At 40.6% G+C, this 13,362-nt stretch overlaps 1 protein-coding gene across 1 annotated transcript in view; it reads left to right on the top strand.

Moving 5' to 3' along the window:
• Positions 1 to 13,362, top strand: part of WDR64 (WD repeat domain 64) — a gene marked incomplete at its 5' end in the record, with an annotated part of 54,984 nt that overhangs the window by 28,023 nt on the left and 13,599 nt on the right. Inside the window, 8 exons of the mRNA XM_081124041.1 lie at positions 1,224 to 1,372; positions 1,803 to 1,926; positions 3,774 to 3,949; positions 7,279 to 7,455; positions 7,850 to 7,980; positions 10,540 to 10,641; positions 11,941 to 12,010; positions 13,186 to 13,222. Coding sequence (XP_080980167.1) covers positions 1,224 to 1,372; positions 1,803 to 1,926; positions 3,774 to 3,949; positions 7,279 to 7,455; positions 7,850 to 7,980; positions 10,540 to 10,641; positions 11,941 to 12,010; positions 13,186 to 13,222 — 966 coding nt within the window. The remainder of the gene's footprint in view (positions 1 to 1,223; positions 1,373 to 1,802; positions 1,927 to 3,773; positions 3,950 to 7,278; positions 7,456 to 7,849; positions 7,981 to 10,539; positions 10,642 to 11,940; positions 12,011 to 13,185; positions 13,223 to 13,362) is intronic.

The raw sequence follows: 13,362 nt of genomic DNA, 5'->3' as shown, positions 1-13,362 counted from the left end.
AGTGCCGATGCCAACAGATTTGGTGCCCCCTTTCCTTGCTGCCTCTTAGAAACACATGTTTACTAAAAAGACAAAGGACTCCGCTAAGCATTTGGGTTGAATACTAGTATTATTAATACCCTCAGGCTTTCAAAGAAAATGAACTGTGTTAACACATCTTCCTCTGGAACGCCAACCTAGGATGCTTTTCCTAAGCAACTTCCCAATGACCACCTGCTCTGACTTCCCGTGAGATTAATTAGGGCAAGAAGCCAATGGTGTTATTTGACTGGCTGGTTTCCATATTTCTCCTAATTCCATATTGAGGTATTTGAACTGAAAAATATTCATCGCAGTCCTTTACACATGAATAGATTTTTATGTTAACGTTTAAATACCTGAGAAAAGTGTTTAGGAACTCCTAACTCCTGCTGAAACTTTCCCTAAAGTTGAGATTTCTTTGGAGAGACTTGAGAAACTCAATGCAAAAAAAAAAAATGCACACCAGGAAAGGAAAGAGGTTTTCTTTTTGTCTGGGCTATGGGATGCTTTGGGGTTCTTATTCATATTTCCAGACATTACACTCAACCAGGATACACAGTTTGTTGATTTTGAGAGTTAAATCGTACTTACAGATTACTGTATACTCTCAAACCAAACCAAACACCCTTAGAAGAATGCAAGTAAGAAATCCCTGCTCTCTCCATCTACCTCACTATGGTGACTTGGGAAATAATCTTATTTAATATTAATGTTGCAAGCACTGGTTTACAATCATTCTCATTGGTTGCATATAATAAGACCATGTTTACAGTGTTGTTGTTTTTTCATTCATTGGTTGAAAAGGGATCTCTAGCAATAAGTTTCAATCATTGAATGGCAGTTTACCTGCCATTTCTATCTCCATTATTACTCTATACCAGATGGAGAGACGCTCTAAAAAGGAATAAATGGGAAAATAGAAGTCACTGACAAGAGGATATTAGTGAAATCCCAGTGGCCTGCACTTGAAAATTAATGAAGCCCAAAATGAATGCTTCTCTCTGGCTAAATCACATTTGCTTTATTTATATCAAAATTGTTTTAGAGTAAACGAATGCATTCTCACCTCATTAGAGTTCCTAGGCATTGATATTACTAATCTCGTTGATTGGCTGTCTCCAAACACAACTGGTTGGATCAAGTCCTTTGTGATTCAAAACTTCTACTATTCGGTATTTATGAGATTCTTCTTTCTGTTCCAGGATCTACTGTTATTGACATGTATCCTTTGGCTAGGATGATACAAGATACCAAACAGGTTCCTCACACTCATGAACGAGAAATCAATGTCATGCTGTACAACAAATATTTTCGCCAAGTCCTTACCATCTGCTCTGAATCCATAATTAAGGTAAGCACATGCTGACTCTTCAGAAGGAAAAAAGACAATGCAGATAGACTCCCATGAAGAGAGGAGATTCAGACCAAAGGACTGAAGGACTAAAGTCACTGCTGGACTCATAACTGTTACATTTCTAACTTGCTTCATACTTACAAGAGCAATTGACTACTTCATCTACGGCCAGGGCTTCCTGGAAGAGAGTCACTGCCTGTCTCAGCCACCTACATACGCAACAGACACACTCCTGGACAGCACAGTAGCTATTAGGCAGCATTGCGTCTTTCAGAATTTTCTTTGATCAAATCAACATCCATGACAGGTGCTGGGAGAGGTGTTAGATGGACATAGCCCCAATTTTGAAGCTGCTTTGAATATTGTAAAATTTTGATGAGAACTGAAGGACACGTGGGTTATGTGATTTTTTTGTTCTTACCTACAGGTATGGGAACTTGAGACTGGCCTCCAAATATACCAGATTCTAGACCCTCATGGCTTCAGTGTTGAACTGACTTCTGCAGCTATCGATGAAAGTGGATTTCTTTTTGCCACAGGAGCATATAATGGTCAGACTAATATTGAGAATACGGCCTCCCCGTGTTAGTGCTCTGAGAGTTTATTCTGGGAACTCATTAGTTGTTTGGGTTACAGGAAGGGCATGAATCAGGCTGAAACGTAACCATGCCAGTGAGATTGTGGAGCCTGACCAAAGAATAGTAAACTCTTCTCTGATGGGCATCACTGTCCTGATGCCAATGTTCAAAACAATCAGTACTTTACATTATACTTATATAGCTGCTTTACAGCTTGCAAAAGTCTCTCCCACATACAATCTCACTCCATCTTTGGTTGAACTTATCTGTGTTGCACTGATCCATTTGGTCCTACTTTTGGGTACCATCTGCTAAGAGACAGACATTAGATTCAGTGATTGCTGGTAATATTTTTATCAACATTGGGTTTTGTGGCCAGATAACATATCCAGCCAGCTCTGTCACATAACACCTAGAATTCTCCTCTGGACTTGTTTATATGTGCCAGCTCCTTGAGGACATGTGCCATGTACATATTGGAGGCTCAGGCTGTGCTGTGTTGTTAGATGTCCCTCATGCTGGGGAGCATCCCATGGGACTTCTAGGAACTAGGAAGCTACAGCCTGCCTCCCCTCTCACTTCCTTTTGTTCTGAACTCCTGGACAAGAACTGCTTTATCTAGACCAACTGCATGCACTAAGCAGAATACATTTATTCTAGGGACATATTTACTAAATAAATGCTGGTGTATAAGCCAACTGATGGATTGAGTGAACACCCTGGTATAAAAGTGATTTTTAAATGTGTGAGCAGATAACGATGCACGTGAAATAAAACCGTGACTGCTGAGTTGATGGGGTGTGAATGAATACAGCTGCTTTCCACATGGGACAGTTCCAAGAATGCAGTCACTGCTCTTATCAGCATCCTCTGCACGCTGTGAAAATTAGTCATAATAGAAATTCTGAGCAATGTACACAGCTATTATCAGGCAAGAGCATTAAGCAGTTCAACCTGACTGAGATGGTGCTATTTTCATGCAAGCATAATATTTTATTTCTTTAGTGCCAGAGTCTAGAGTTCTTTTAAATAGTGACAGTTAAGAGAGGGGAGGCAAAGTGCTATGAGTGGCAGCCCACTGGGTCTAACCCTGAGGTGACCACCGTGTTAGAGGATAATTCTCTACACTGAGCATTGATTGACCTTGAACTAGGCATCCAGCAAGCACACTGGTCATCACCATTCCTGGCCCCTTTTTCAAGATCCCCTAATTAAATGAGTGAAGTTAACTCAAAAGAAATTATGATTTCAAATGGAAAGAGAAACTCAGCACTTTTGTATTTTTTCCCCATGTAACCTACAAAACAACTTAAAGCTTGATCACTTCTTATCTGCTGGGGTTCTCTTAAACCTTTTACTACCCAGTGGGAACTGAAGTCCTAAAAAACGTCAGCAGCTTCAGAACTGGGACCGTATTGCGAGGATGACCTACACTATTAATAATTGTGGCGTGATATTAGATATTACAGACGGATAGATATTGGGGGGTGTTGAGCGAACTAGAAAACCTTGGGAGAATAAAGGCAGAAAAGATCCATTGAAGACAGAAAGCTCAGAGAGGAGAGTCTGCACTCAAAGCAAACTTGCCATTTCAAGACATTGCCCGGTCCTGCTTAGCTTTCATCAGCCTGGGACAAATCAGGGTGCACAGACATATACTAAGTGCACAGTAAGGCCAGGGAGGCTCACACTGCAGCGGGAAATAGATATAGGATAAATTGCTGGCAGAGAGCTTCCAATGAGATCGATTTTCTCTGAGATAAAAGCCATGCTTTCTATCAATTTTTTTCACCCACAAAGTCTTTCCTCTGTGTGCTCAGGAACAGTTAAAATCTGGGACTTTGGCAGCGGGCAGGAGATTAAAATACTGCCCGAAGGGAAGGACTGGAAGGAGGAAGAGCACTGGATAAAACGGCTCATTTTCCTGAAAGTGCCGGAAAAGCACCAGCATTTGCTTCTTGCCTTGGATCACAGCGGGAAGATCAAAATGATGCAGGTTTGCAGTTTCGTATTGATGTTTGTACTTGCCCTGCTCTTCTCTGGAAAATCCCACTGAGTCAGCGGATCATCCCCATTGAACTCCCCTCTTGCCAGCCAGCTGAGGGTGGCATCTCTCCACCAACCTTCCTAGGATGCTCCTAAGTAACCTTGCCCGGGCCCTGCCCATCCGGCGTTTGCTGTAGGATTTCAGAAGCGGGAATCAGAAAGGTTAAATTTACACATAGTTGGGGGACATTCCCTGGCAGAGCTGCTCCCCCACTGGCTCTGTGAGAGGGAGCGATGACTCCTGTCTGTCCCTTAGGATCCATAACGCATTCAGGGATGCTCAAGACACTTTTTCAGATTGTCACCAGAATCACTTTGTTTACTTTTAAGGTTCGTGTCTGTTCTGGGTTGTGTTGGGAAGTTTGAGATAGGCTAATTTATTTTCCCTGTGAGTCTATTACTACCTGAGAATGCCTTCTTCATATTTAAAATGAAGGCCAGATCATTTACGCTGCCTATTGAGTGAATCTTTCCCTACCTAGAACTCAAGGGTTCATTATTATTTATCATCATCATCATCATCATCATCATCACTCTTCCCCTTCTGAAAGCTAAGATCAGAAAAAAGAAATCCAGCACTGATTAAGATGACTGATGGACCTACTGCTGGAAAAAAGTGATTCAGTATAATCTTCCCATGAAGAAACATAAGATACCTCCTATAAGGTTTACAGGAGCAAATGTATGGGGCAGGAATGTAGTTCATTCCTGGAGCTGAAGCTGGGGGTGGAGGGAAGGAAAGATGTGCCAAACCTCCATCCCAGACTCTCAGCTGCATTAACCAAACAGCAAACAGACAAACAGCAAACAGACAAACAGCAAACACTGCCTCCCTAGTCACATTCAGCCATTCAGAGACCGTTGCTAATGCATTATGTACTAAGGCAGAATCCCTTGAGTTTTATGTACTTCTTTTTAACGTCTTCAAACCAGTCCTTAATGGCTTGAAATGTAATGTCTCTTCTGCACCCATATTCTGATTTTATCTTCTCAAGCCTCAGAAAAGTGCTAGGTTTCCTGGGTGTGGTCTCATAGCCATGTAATGGGAGGGCCTGTTAGTACAACTTCATAAAAACCAAGAGAAGGAAACAATTATGTTTTCATGACCTCAGCTTTAAGAAGATAAGATTGCATTCTGCCTACATAATTTTTTGTTTAATTTGGGATAAATTTGCCCCCAAACCCTAGTTGATAAAAACCATAGGCCGGTGAGAGATTGCTGTCCTTACGTGATGAACAAAGCACTGTGGGAGTTCATAGATTTTGATTAAACAGTTAAAAAAAACCAAAACAGTTCAAATTCTAAAGAACCACTTACTGCTCTTTATTTGCCCTTCCTTCCATCCACATTACTTTATGAGTTTACTCATGTAGCCCTATTTGTAAGTCCCTTAAAGCAAAAGATCTTTCTTTGTAGAACAACTAATATAAGACCTGCTCTTAGCATTATGTGAACTGCTGTTTCCCAGAGCACCGATTCCTAAAGGCCTACCTGCCAACGCAAGTCAGAGTAAATGAAGAAAATAGGGTTACTATTTTCATAAAGCTAATTTGACTTTTTAAATTTTAAGATTGTATCTTTCCTACTTTTACTCTTCTGTGTTCAAATATAGCCTTTCTTTTTATAAAATGATGATAGTAGTGATTCTGGTCTCTTTCTTTCCCACATCCCCTCTTGGTAAAATTAAATCTTAGTAACTGTGAGTCAATATTTCAATTTTTAAAATTTTTTACTGCTCAGTAAATTCAGAAATTCTGAGAGTCACTGTCCTACGTGGTTCAGATGAAACCAGCTAACTGTTAAAACCACTGTAGTCAGCTCATCATCAAGGGGAGCATGAATCTAACAGAGCTGTCGCTGAAGTTGTCAATGTCTGCTCACCGTTTGGATATGGCTCCAAGTCCTTCAATGGCACAAACTCTAACCAAAAAATCAACTGGTAGGCAGAAGTACCATTAGCACATACTTCTAAATTAGCATAAATACAAAAAAACAGAGACGTTAGATCACCCAGAAACAAAAAGCTTTTAAAAAATGAAAGGACTTTTGTCTGTCAACTAGCTGCAAGCCTCATCTTACAAATTAGGAAAATAGGCCCTAAGAAGATATGTATTTTCCTCAACCTCTCACTAGCACTAGACTAGGAATTTATTGTCTTCATGCTTAGACCAGTATTCTCTCCACTTTACTGTAGCTGCTTTTGACCTCAAAATGTCTCATAAACACATTTTTTTGAAAAGTTCAACTCACTAATTCAGAAAATGTGATTAATATAATTAATAAATTTTAAAATTAATTTTTAAATGTACCATTTCAAACTCATCAGATAGGCAAAAAAAAAAAAAAAATTGTTTTAATCAAGTAAAACCAAGTGTTGGCAAGAATGAGAAGAAAGGAGAAGCCTTATCTACTCCAGGTGAGATTGAAAATAGATGACACTCCTTGAAGGGTCACTTGGCAATACTGTGCATATCTTACAACTTGATAATTCTACACCAGGCATTGCTCTAGAAGCTATAGCAATTGTCCATAGAAACGAGCAGCAAAAATTTGACAACAACCTGAACGTTCATCACTAAGACACTGGATAAATAAATTGTAGTATATTCATACAATGCCATAAAGCAGTTAAAAATAAATGAACTAGAGTTCTATGTAATAACTTGTATAAATCTCAAAAATAAAATTTTAAGTGAAACAAGCAAATTGAAGAAGAATCTATACAATTTGATAACATTTATAAAAAGGTTAAGCCCAGCTGGGTGTGGCTCAGCTGTTGAGCATCGACCTAGGACTAGGATCCAGGAGATCGCTGTTTGATTCCTGATCAGGGCACATGCCCGGGTTGGGGGCTCCATCCCCATTAGGGGGTATGCAGGAGGCAGCCAATCAATGACTCTCTCATCATTGATGTTTCTCTCTCTCTCTCCCCCTCTCCCTTCCTCTCTCTGAAATCAATAAAGACATATTTAAAAAAAAAAAGATTAAAAGCCTGAAAACAATATATATATGTACACATATATAACATAATATATGTTTATGTTTGGGTAGAAATATTAAAATTTTCATAACTAACAGCATACTCAGATTACTAGTTACTTCTGGAGAGGGAAGAAAAAAGAGAAATTATATTAGGGAGGGATGGAGAGAACTTAAGATTTGACAAAACTGGGTGGTAGATACATCATGGTATGTTCTGGTTTTCTCTATATTCTTACAATGACTCAAATAAAATAGTTAATTGAGATTTTCATCTACTCACTGGATTTCTATTAAAGGGTAAAGAAAACGATATTTGTCTCGCGGTGATATGGGAGCTGCCTGATGTTGTACCTGTCCTCCAAGATGGTAATCATATCGTGCGCCTGAAGGCATCTACTAAAGATAGGGGTGTAACTATGCCTTTTCCAGATGTTACGTTGATAGCTGAGAAAACCTTTCCTCAACATGCTAATGTAAGTTTCATTTCTTCGCTTTCTTCCTTTTTATTGGGGAACACTACAAACCCATACATAAATAGAGAAAATAATGCAGTGAATTATAATGCACTATCACCTCACTTCAGCTATAAAATAAAAAGTCATGGGGATGTAATGTACAGCACAGGCAATATAGTGAATAACATCATAATAACTGTGCATGACCAATGGATTTTATACATGTCGAATCACTATGCTGTACACTGTAAATATAATATCATATGCCAACTATACATCAGTTAACTTTTTTGAAAAATCATAAGATATTTTAAGTTGATGATAGGATAACAAAGTATACACATAGCGTTTGTACTGTGGTTTAAATACTATGCTTATCACAGTCAGTGAGTTGGTTTCCTTTCTTCTTTAGAATCCAGCAGTTAATACAGAAGTGAACTGCATAGATTTATTACAAGTAGACGGATATAATTTGATAGTTGCCGGAACCTTAAATGGTGTGATCATCTTATGGAATTTTGTAACATCCACTGTCAAAGAATTGTAAGTCGCATCTTTTCCTGAAACAATATCATTTGTACTACAGAAGAGCCAAAGTAACATCCAATACCAAAATAAACAAACCACCAAAAGTAATAAATAAAAGTGGTAGTTACTCTCAAGGGGGTTTTCCTGGGGTTATGATCATAAGGAGACTATGTTCTAAGTGCCTAAATCCCACAATAATATAAATAAGATGAGCCTTAAGTGTTTGTATTCTTGAGTGCTTTGACTTTTACTCTGCTCATCCTAAAACCTGCTTTCATGTGTGATCTTGTCCAAATTCATAACCTCAACAAATACTTAAAATACACACTAATTTTAAACTCTGCGCTTCAAACATACATATCTGGCAATTACCAAATCCCTTCAAGCCCCACCTGCCCCAAACTTTGCTCCAAACTACCCCTCCTCCAAACAGGTCCCCTTCCTGTATTCCCAGTGACACCATCTACTAAGTCACCAAAGCCCAATGGTGAGAGGCGTTCTAGATGGATGTCCCTTCTCATTCACCACCCCAACACATCTAATTCATTACAGGTCAGTGCTAACAAGGGCATGGCATATGCAATCCTAAATCTCAACCAATCAGATTTTCTTCGTACCTCGGCCAAAAACTTGACCCTCTCCCTGCCATCCATTTCTGAAGGTTCTCGCCATTGGTTGTAAAGGAAATGATGTAACACTGTATTATTTGCTACAGATGGATTGCAAATAATAACCAATCTGCAGTTATGCCATTAGTCTAGAAAGCAAGGCCATGTGTGAGCACCATAGGTCAAAGGAGTTTGTAAGATCGTACTGTGAGATACTCGGTGGTTGAGAACTTTGATGAATGAATCACCATAAAGTCAAGTTTATCTAAGCATTTGGGGGAAGGGAAGAGGTATAAAGGAGGGAAAAAGAGAGTGGGAAGGGACAAGGGACAAGAAGAAGAAAATGCAAAAAAGTCTCTGCCTTTATGTCACAGCGCCTTACATACTACTGGTCTACCCGGACTCCGTCCCCTTTCCAACCTAAGCCTGAGTCATTACTTTTAACCAGTTTTTGAGAGGACATGCATTGTTCTCGTTTAGACCCTGGATTCTCCTTTGACCCTTTAGCCAAAGTAGATGTTTCTGCAACTCCCTCCCTCTGTGCCACAGCCCCTGTTCTCTTGGCCCCTGCCCCTAGTGTTCCTGTCACCCCGCTGCTCCGTGTCTTCAACCCTCTTCCGTAGGCTCTTCCCACAGGCTGCAGACTTGTCATTTGAACAGGCACTGCACAACTTCTCACCCTTTCGTTAATATGGTTCTCACACTCTAAGTGGCAGCTTGTGCGTGACTCACTGCCAAGGGAAATCGGATAGACAAGGAAGGCAAAGACTGTAGTCCTGATGGCACACCCTAAAGAGGTGGGAGCCACCCTGAGGACATGTCCAGCTTAAAGGTGGAGAGCCTTCTTGCTGAAGTGCTAGACACTTGCCATGGGGTCCATGCAAATTCAACATCTAATCGGCGAGAAATTACTAACTATAGTGTTTCCTACACAGTGCCCCCTTCTTAGAAAAAGATGATTACATAAAACAATTGATTTAGAATCACTGGAATATTTTTATAATTTATATAATTTATTACAGAAATGTCTAATGTGATTTAGGCCTAACTTTAAAGGCTCTAATATGAAAGATGTTTCCGCATTCATGGTGGAGGCCATCTCTACCTCTACTTCAAACTTTGCCTAAGATCCCTTCACCAGTCAGGAGAAATAGCTCTTCTCTTCCTGTTCAAAGCTCTTTGGGGACCAAACTAGAAATCGTTCTTGCCAGTTAATAATCCATTGCACCATTCAGCTAATCTGCAGAGCAGAAATATGTAAAGAGTTTGAGCTTAACATGCCATCAAGCCCACAAGCTCCTCTTTTGAGCTTGGTTCAACCCCACCAAGAGGTTCCTTCATCACTCAACAGATCCAAATAGCAGAGGCAATTTCCACTAAAGGAAAAGCAATATTTTGCTACAAGGTTTGTTTGCTGTAAGGGATGTTAAGTGTGACTTTAAGAGCTGAGCAGGAAGTGCCAGTGCAGGCGAGCAGGGATTATCACTGTGCTCCCAGGAAACTGCCTAGGAAGGCATTCAGGTCTTTGGAATTTGGGTCAATGGGAGACTCTGAGTAGTAGAATCACTGAATTACCTGCTTGTCTTCTCCACTCAGTTCTAAGTTCCTCGATGGCAGTAAGTACATTTTGTTCAAATTTGTCACTCTGCCTATTCAAAGAGTAGAATTCTATTCTTTAAACTGTATGAAAGATCTAGGAGGTTATATAAGGCGACTCTGACCTATAATTAGGAAGACTAGACCAGCTAGTTGAATTGAAAGACTTTTAAACACTAAATGATCATGCTGTTATACAGAGCCTTATTAAGAAAGGTATGTTCAAGCTCTACACCTCTGGCTTTTCTCTTCACGTTTGATCATATCAACATTTTAAGAGTGGATTAGCTCTGCACGAGATATGTAATATACGTAACATAAATTACCTAATTTTTAAATGTTTATCATGGACATGTATGTTTCGTTCCAGATACAGACCTGAAGATTGCTTCACTGTAAATCCTGACTTGGATCCCAAACGCTTTAGAATTAATGACATCCTGTTCCTCCTCCGTCCCCCTGAGTGTGCAAGGTAACTGGGTACTAACTGATCGAGATAGACTGTGTGGGTCTTACTTGGGTGATATAAAAAGAGTCCTCCCCATCGCAGCCTTAAGGAAGGTACAGTTGAGGGAAGATAAATTGGGTAGACTGCATGGTTTCAGCTTTCTTCCCTGTCACTGTCTTTTGTAGGGAGTGGTCCCCAGGGATCTAATTTGCTGTGTGGAAATTGAATTTCCCTGACTCTGTCAGACTCACAGCGCCCTTTGCAACAGTAGCAAAGAGGGAAAATGCTCCCTTGACCACACCTGTGGCCAAAGTCAAACTCTGTGAGCACGGATGTGAAGCAGACAGACTTGCAAGGCCAATATGGCAGACCAGAAGGCAGCAGGTCTCATATGCCATCCACTAAAACTGAGTAATTGCCATCCATTTCTGAGAGAGCAGGAGATCGTTATTTAAATATTTAAGAGAAGGTATTTTTTTCTCTTTATATTTGCTTGTGAGCTCTGATTTTCCATCAGTACGCCATGGTCAACACATCTCTGGAGAGAAGTCAAAAGCTTCCTGCCCAGCTGGTGTGGCTCAGTGGCTGGGCATAGACCTATGAACCAAGAGGTCAGGGTTCGATTCCCAGTCAGGGCACATGCCCAGGTAGGAGGTGTGCAGGAGGCAGCTGATCAATGTTTCTCCCTCTCTATCCCTCTCCCTTCCTGTGTCTAAAATCAATAATTTTATTTATTTATTTATTTATTTACTTATTTATTTAAAGAAAAAGCTTCTGTGCTAGTTTTGGGTCACCCAGCAGTGAGCCAGAGTATAACACCTTCTCTAGCCTTTGGCTTCAAATGTCCCTATTATGAGAATATTTTGAGGCCTTGTTTTGGATATGCTTGACCAGAACCCCAAGGCACTTTTCAGCCCATTCCAGCAGAGTGGACCAGCCAGGACTGGAAACTGTCAAGCAGAAGTTAGCCAGGCTACTCAGACGCCCCTACCACCCCCATCACCCCTCCTCCCCACTCCTACCAGGGTCAGAGCCTCTGGGACTGCATCTAGCCTCAGCCGCTGGACAGGGCTGATTTTTAGTTCCCAGACCAGGCAGCAATGAGCCTTAATTCCTGAGGCTCCCCAACAGCCTCCCCCAACACAAGACAGATGAGCATTGGTTACACAAGATACGGGGTTATACTTTGTTTTATAAACGAGTGGCTCAGTATCTGCAGAGACTGGAAGAAGGAACCAACTGAATTAAGAGTGGAGAAGAGCACCCTTTGAGGATGAAAGAATCTTAACTTTTCCTCTTTGGGCTTCCTCCCTGTCCTTGCAGGAGGTCAAGTCAGGATTCCGTCTGCTCTTCGTCGCAGTGTGACTCTAGTAAGGGTCCCCAGAGCAGCAAGGTAAGCAAGAAACAGGGAGAGCACGTCTTCCCCACACGCCCAGGGCTGGCTCAAACATCTTGGTTTGTTGTACTTCAGCCCTTCCTTTGATAGGACTTAAAGGGGAACTTTTTTCCTATGTGTAAGTGTGTATGGATGTCAAATTTTTTTTGCTTAAAAAGCATTGTCTAGCCCGGCCGGGTGTGGCTCGGTGGTTGAGCATCAACCTAGGACCCAAGAGATCGGGGCTCGAGTCCCGGTCAGGGCACAGGCCCGGGTTGCAGGCTCCATCCCCAGTCGGGAGCGTGCAGGAGGCAGCCGATCAATGACTCTCATCATTGATGTTCTCTCTCTCCCTCCCTCTGCCTTCCTCTCCCTGAAATCAATAAAGATATATATATATATATATATATATATATATATATATATATATATATATATAAAAACAGCATTGTCTAAACTGTTTTCACCCTTTTTTCCCTATTTTTGAAGGCTTCCATAACTTCAAATAATTAATACAGAATCACGAATAAAATAAATGACCTATGCTACTTCTATGTTTGTAAAATCAAGTAATTTTAGAGGAACTGTTCTGCTAAAAGTATCCCACACATATCCCAGCGGGGAGAGGCAACACAATGTAATGTGTGGTTTTCAAATTGTGTTTTCAGTTACAGTTCTGCATATTTTTACACATGACACTCCTAGTTAGGGTTTTGTTTAAAGGGAAGTTTTCAGTATAAAAACTATTTTAAAACCACTGGCCTGGTGGAAAGAGCAAGCTTATACAAACGTTGGGAGTCAGATGGACTTGAACTTGAGGATCCGATCCTAGTGCTCCATTTATCTGATTAGCTTTGGAGACAGCGCGTAATCTCTGAGTTTCCATTTCTTCGTCAGGGGAAAATGACCAACTTGCATGGCCGTTAATAGAATTTGAAATAACACCAAGAACGTGACATGCGGTGGGCATTTAATTACTCTCATTATTACTCTCAGCCACGGGAAAATGTCGTATTACAGGTACCCAACGTACAAACATGAAAATCTCTGCAATGCGTATTTCAAAGAATTAATTCAAAAATAACTTTAATGCTTAGAATGTATTAACTATCTGAAAGATCTACTGATCCAGTAGATTTCACTCCCTTACGATGTGAATGTCATAGAAATATCTTTTTTCTACCCTAATCCAGGGAAGCAAACAGAGCATACATGACGGTGACAGTAAAGGTCAGTATGAAGTCACCACTCTTCCTTATACCAAACGATTCCTTTGCAATAGGGAGCTTGGGTGACAGAATACTCTTAATGAATATATAGTCTTTGTGTGACTAAGTGTTGGGGAGCTGTAGGATTCAGCTCCGAAGAGG

Source organism: Miniopterus schreibersii (genome assembly GCF_964146895.1).
Source record: "Miniopterus schreibersii genome assembly, chromosome: 21".
In the NCBI taxonomy this organism is placed as follows: Eukaryota; Metazoa; Chordata; class Mammalia; order Chiroptera; family Miniopteridae; genus Miniopterus; species Miniopterus schreibersii.
The sequence above is the reverse complement of the archived record's forward strand: the minus strand, read 5'-3'. Positions and strand labels throughout refer to the sequence as shown.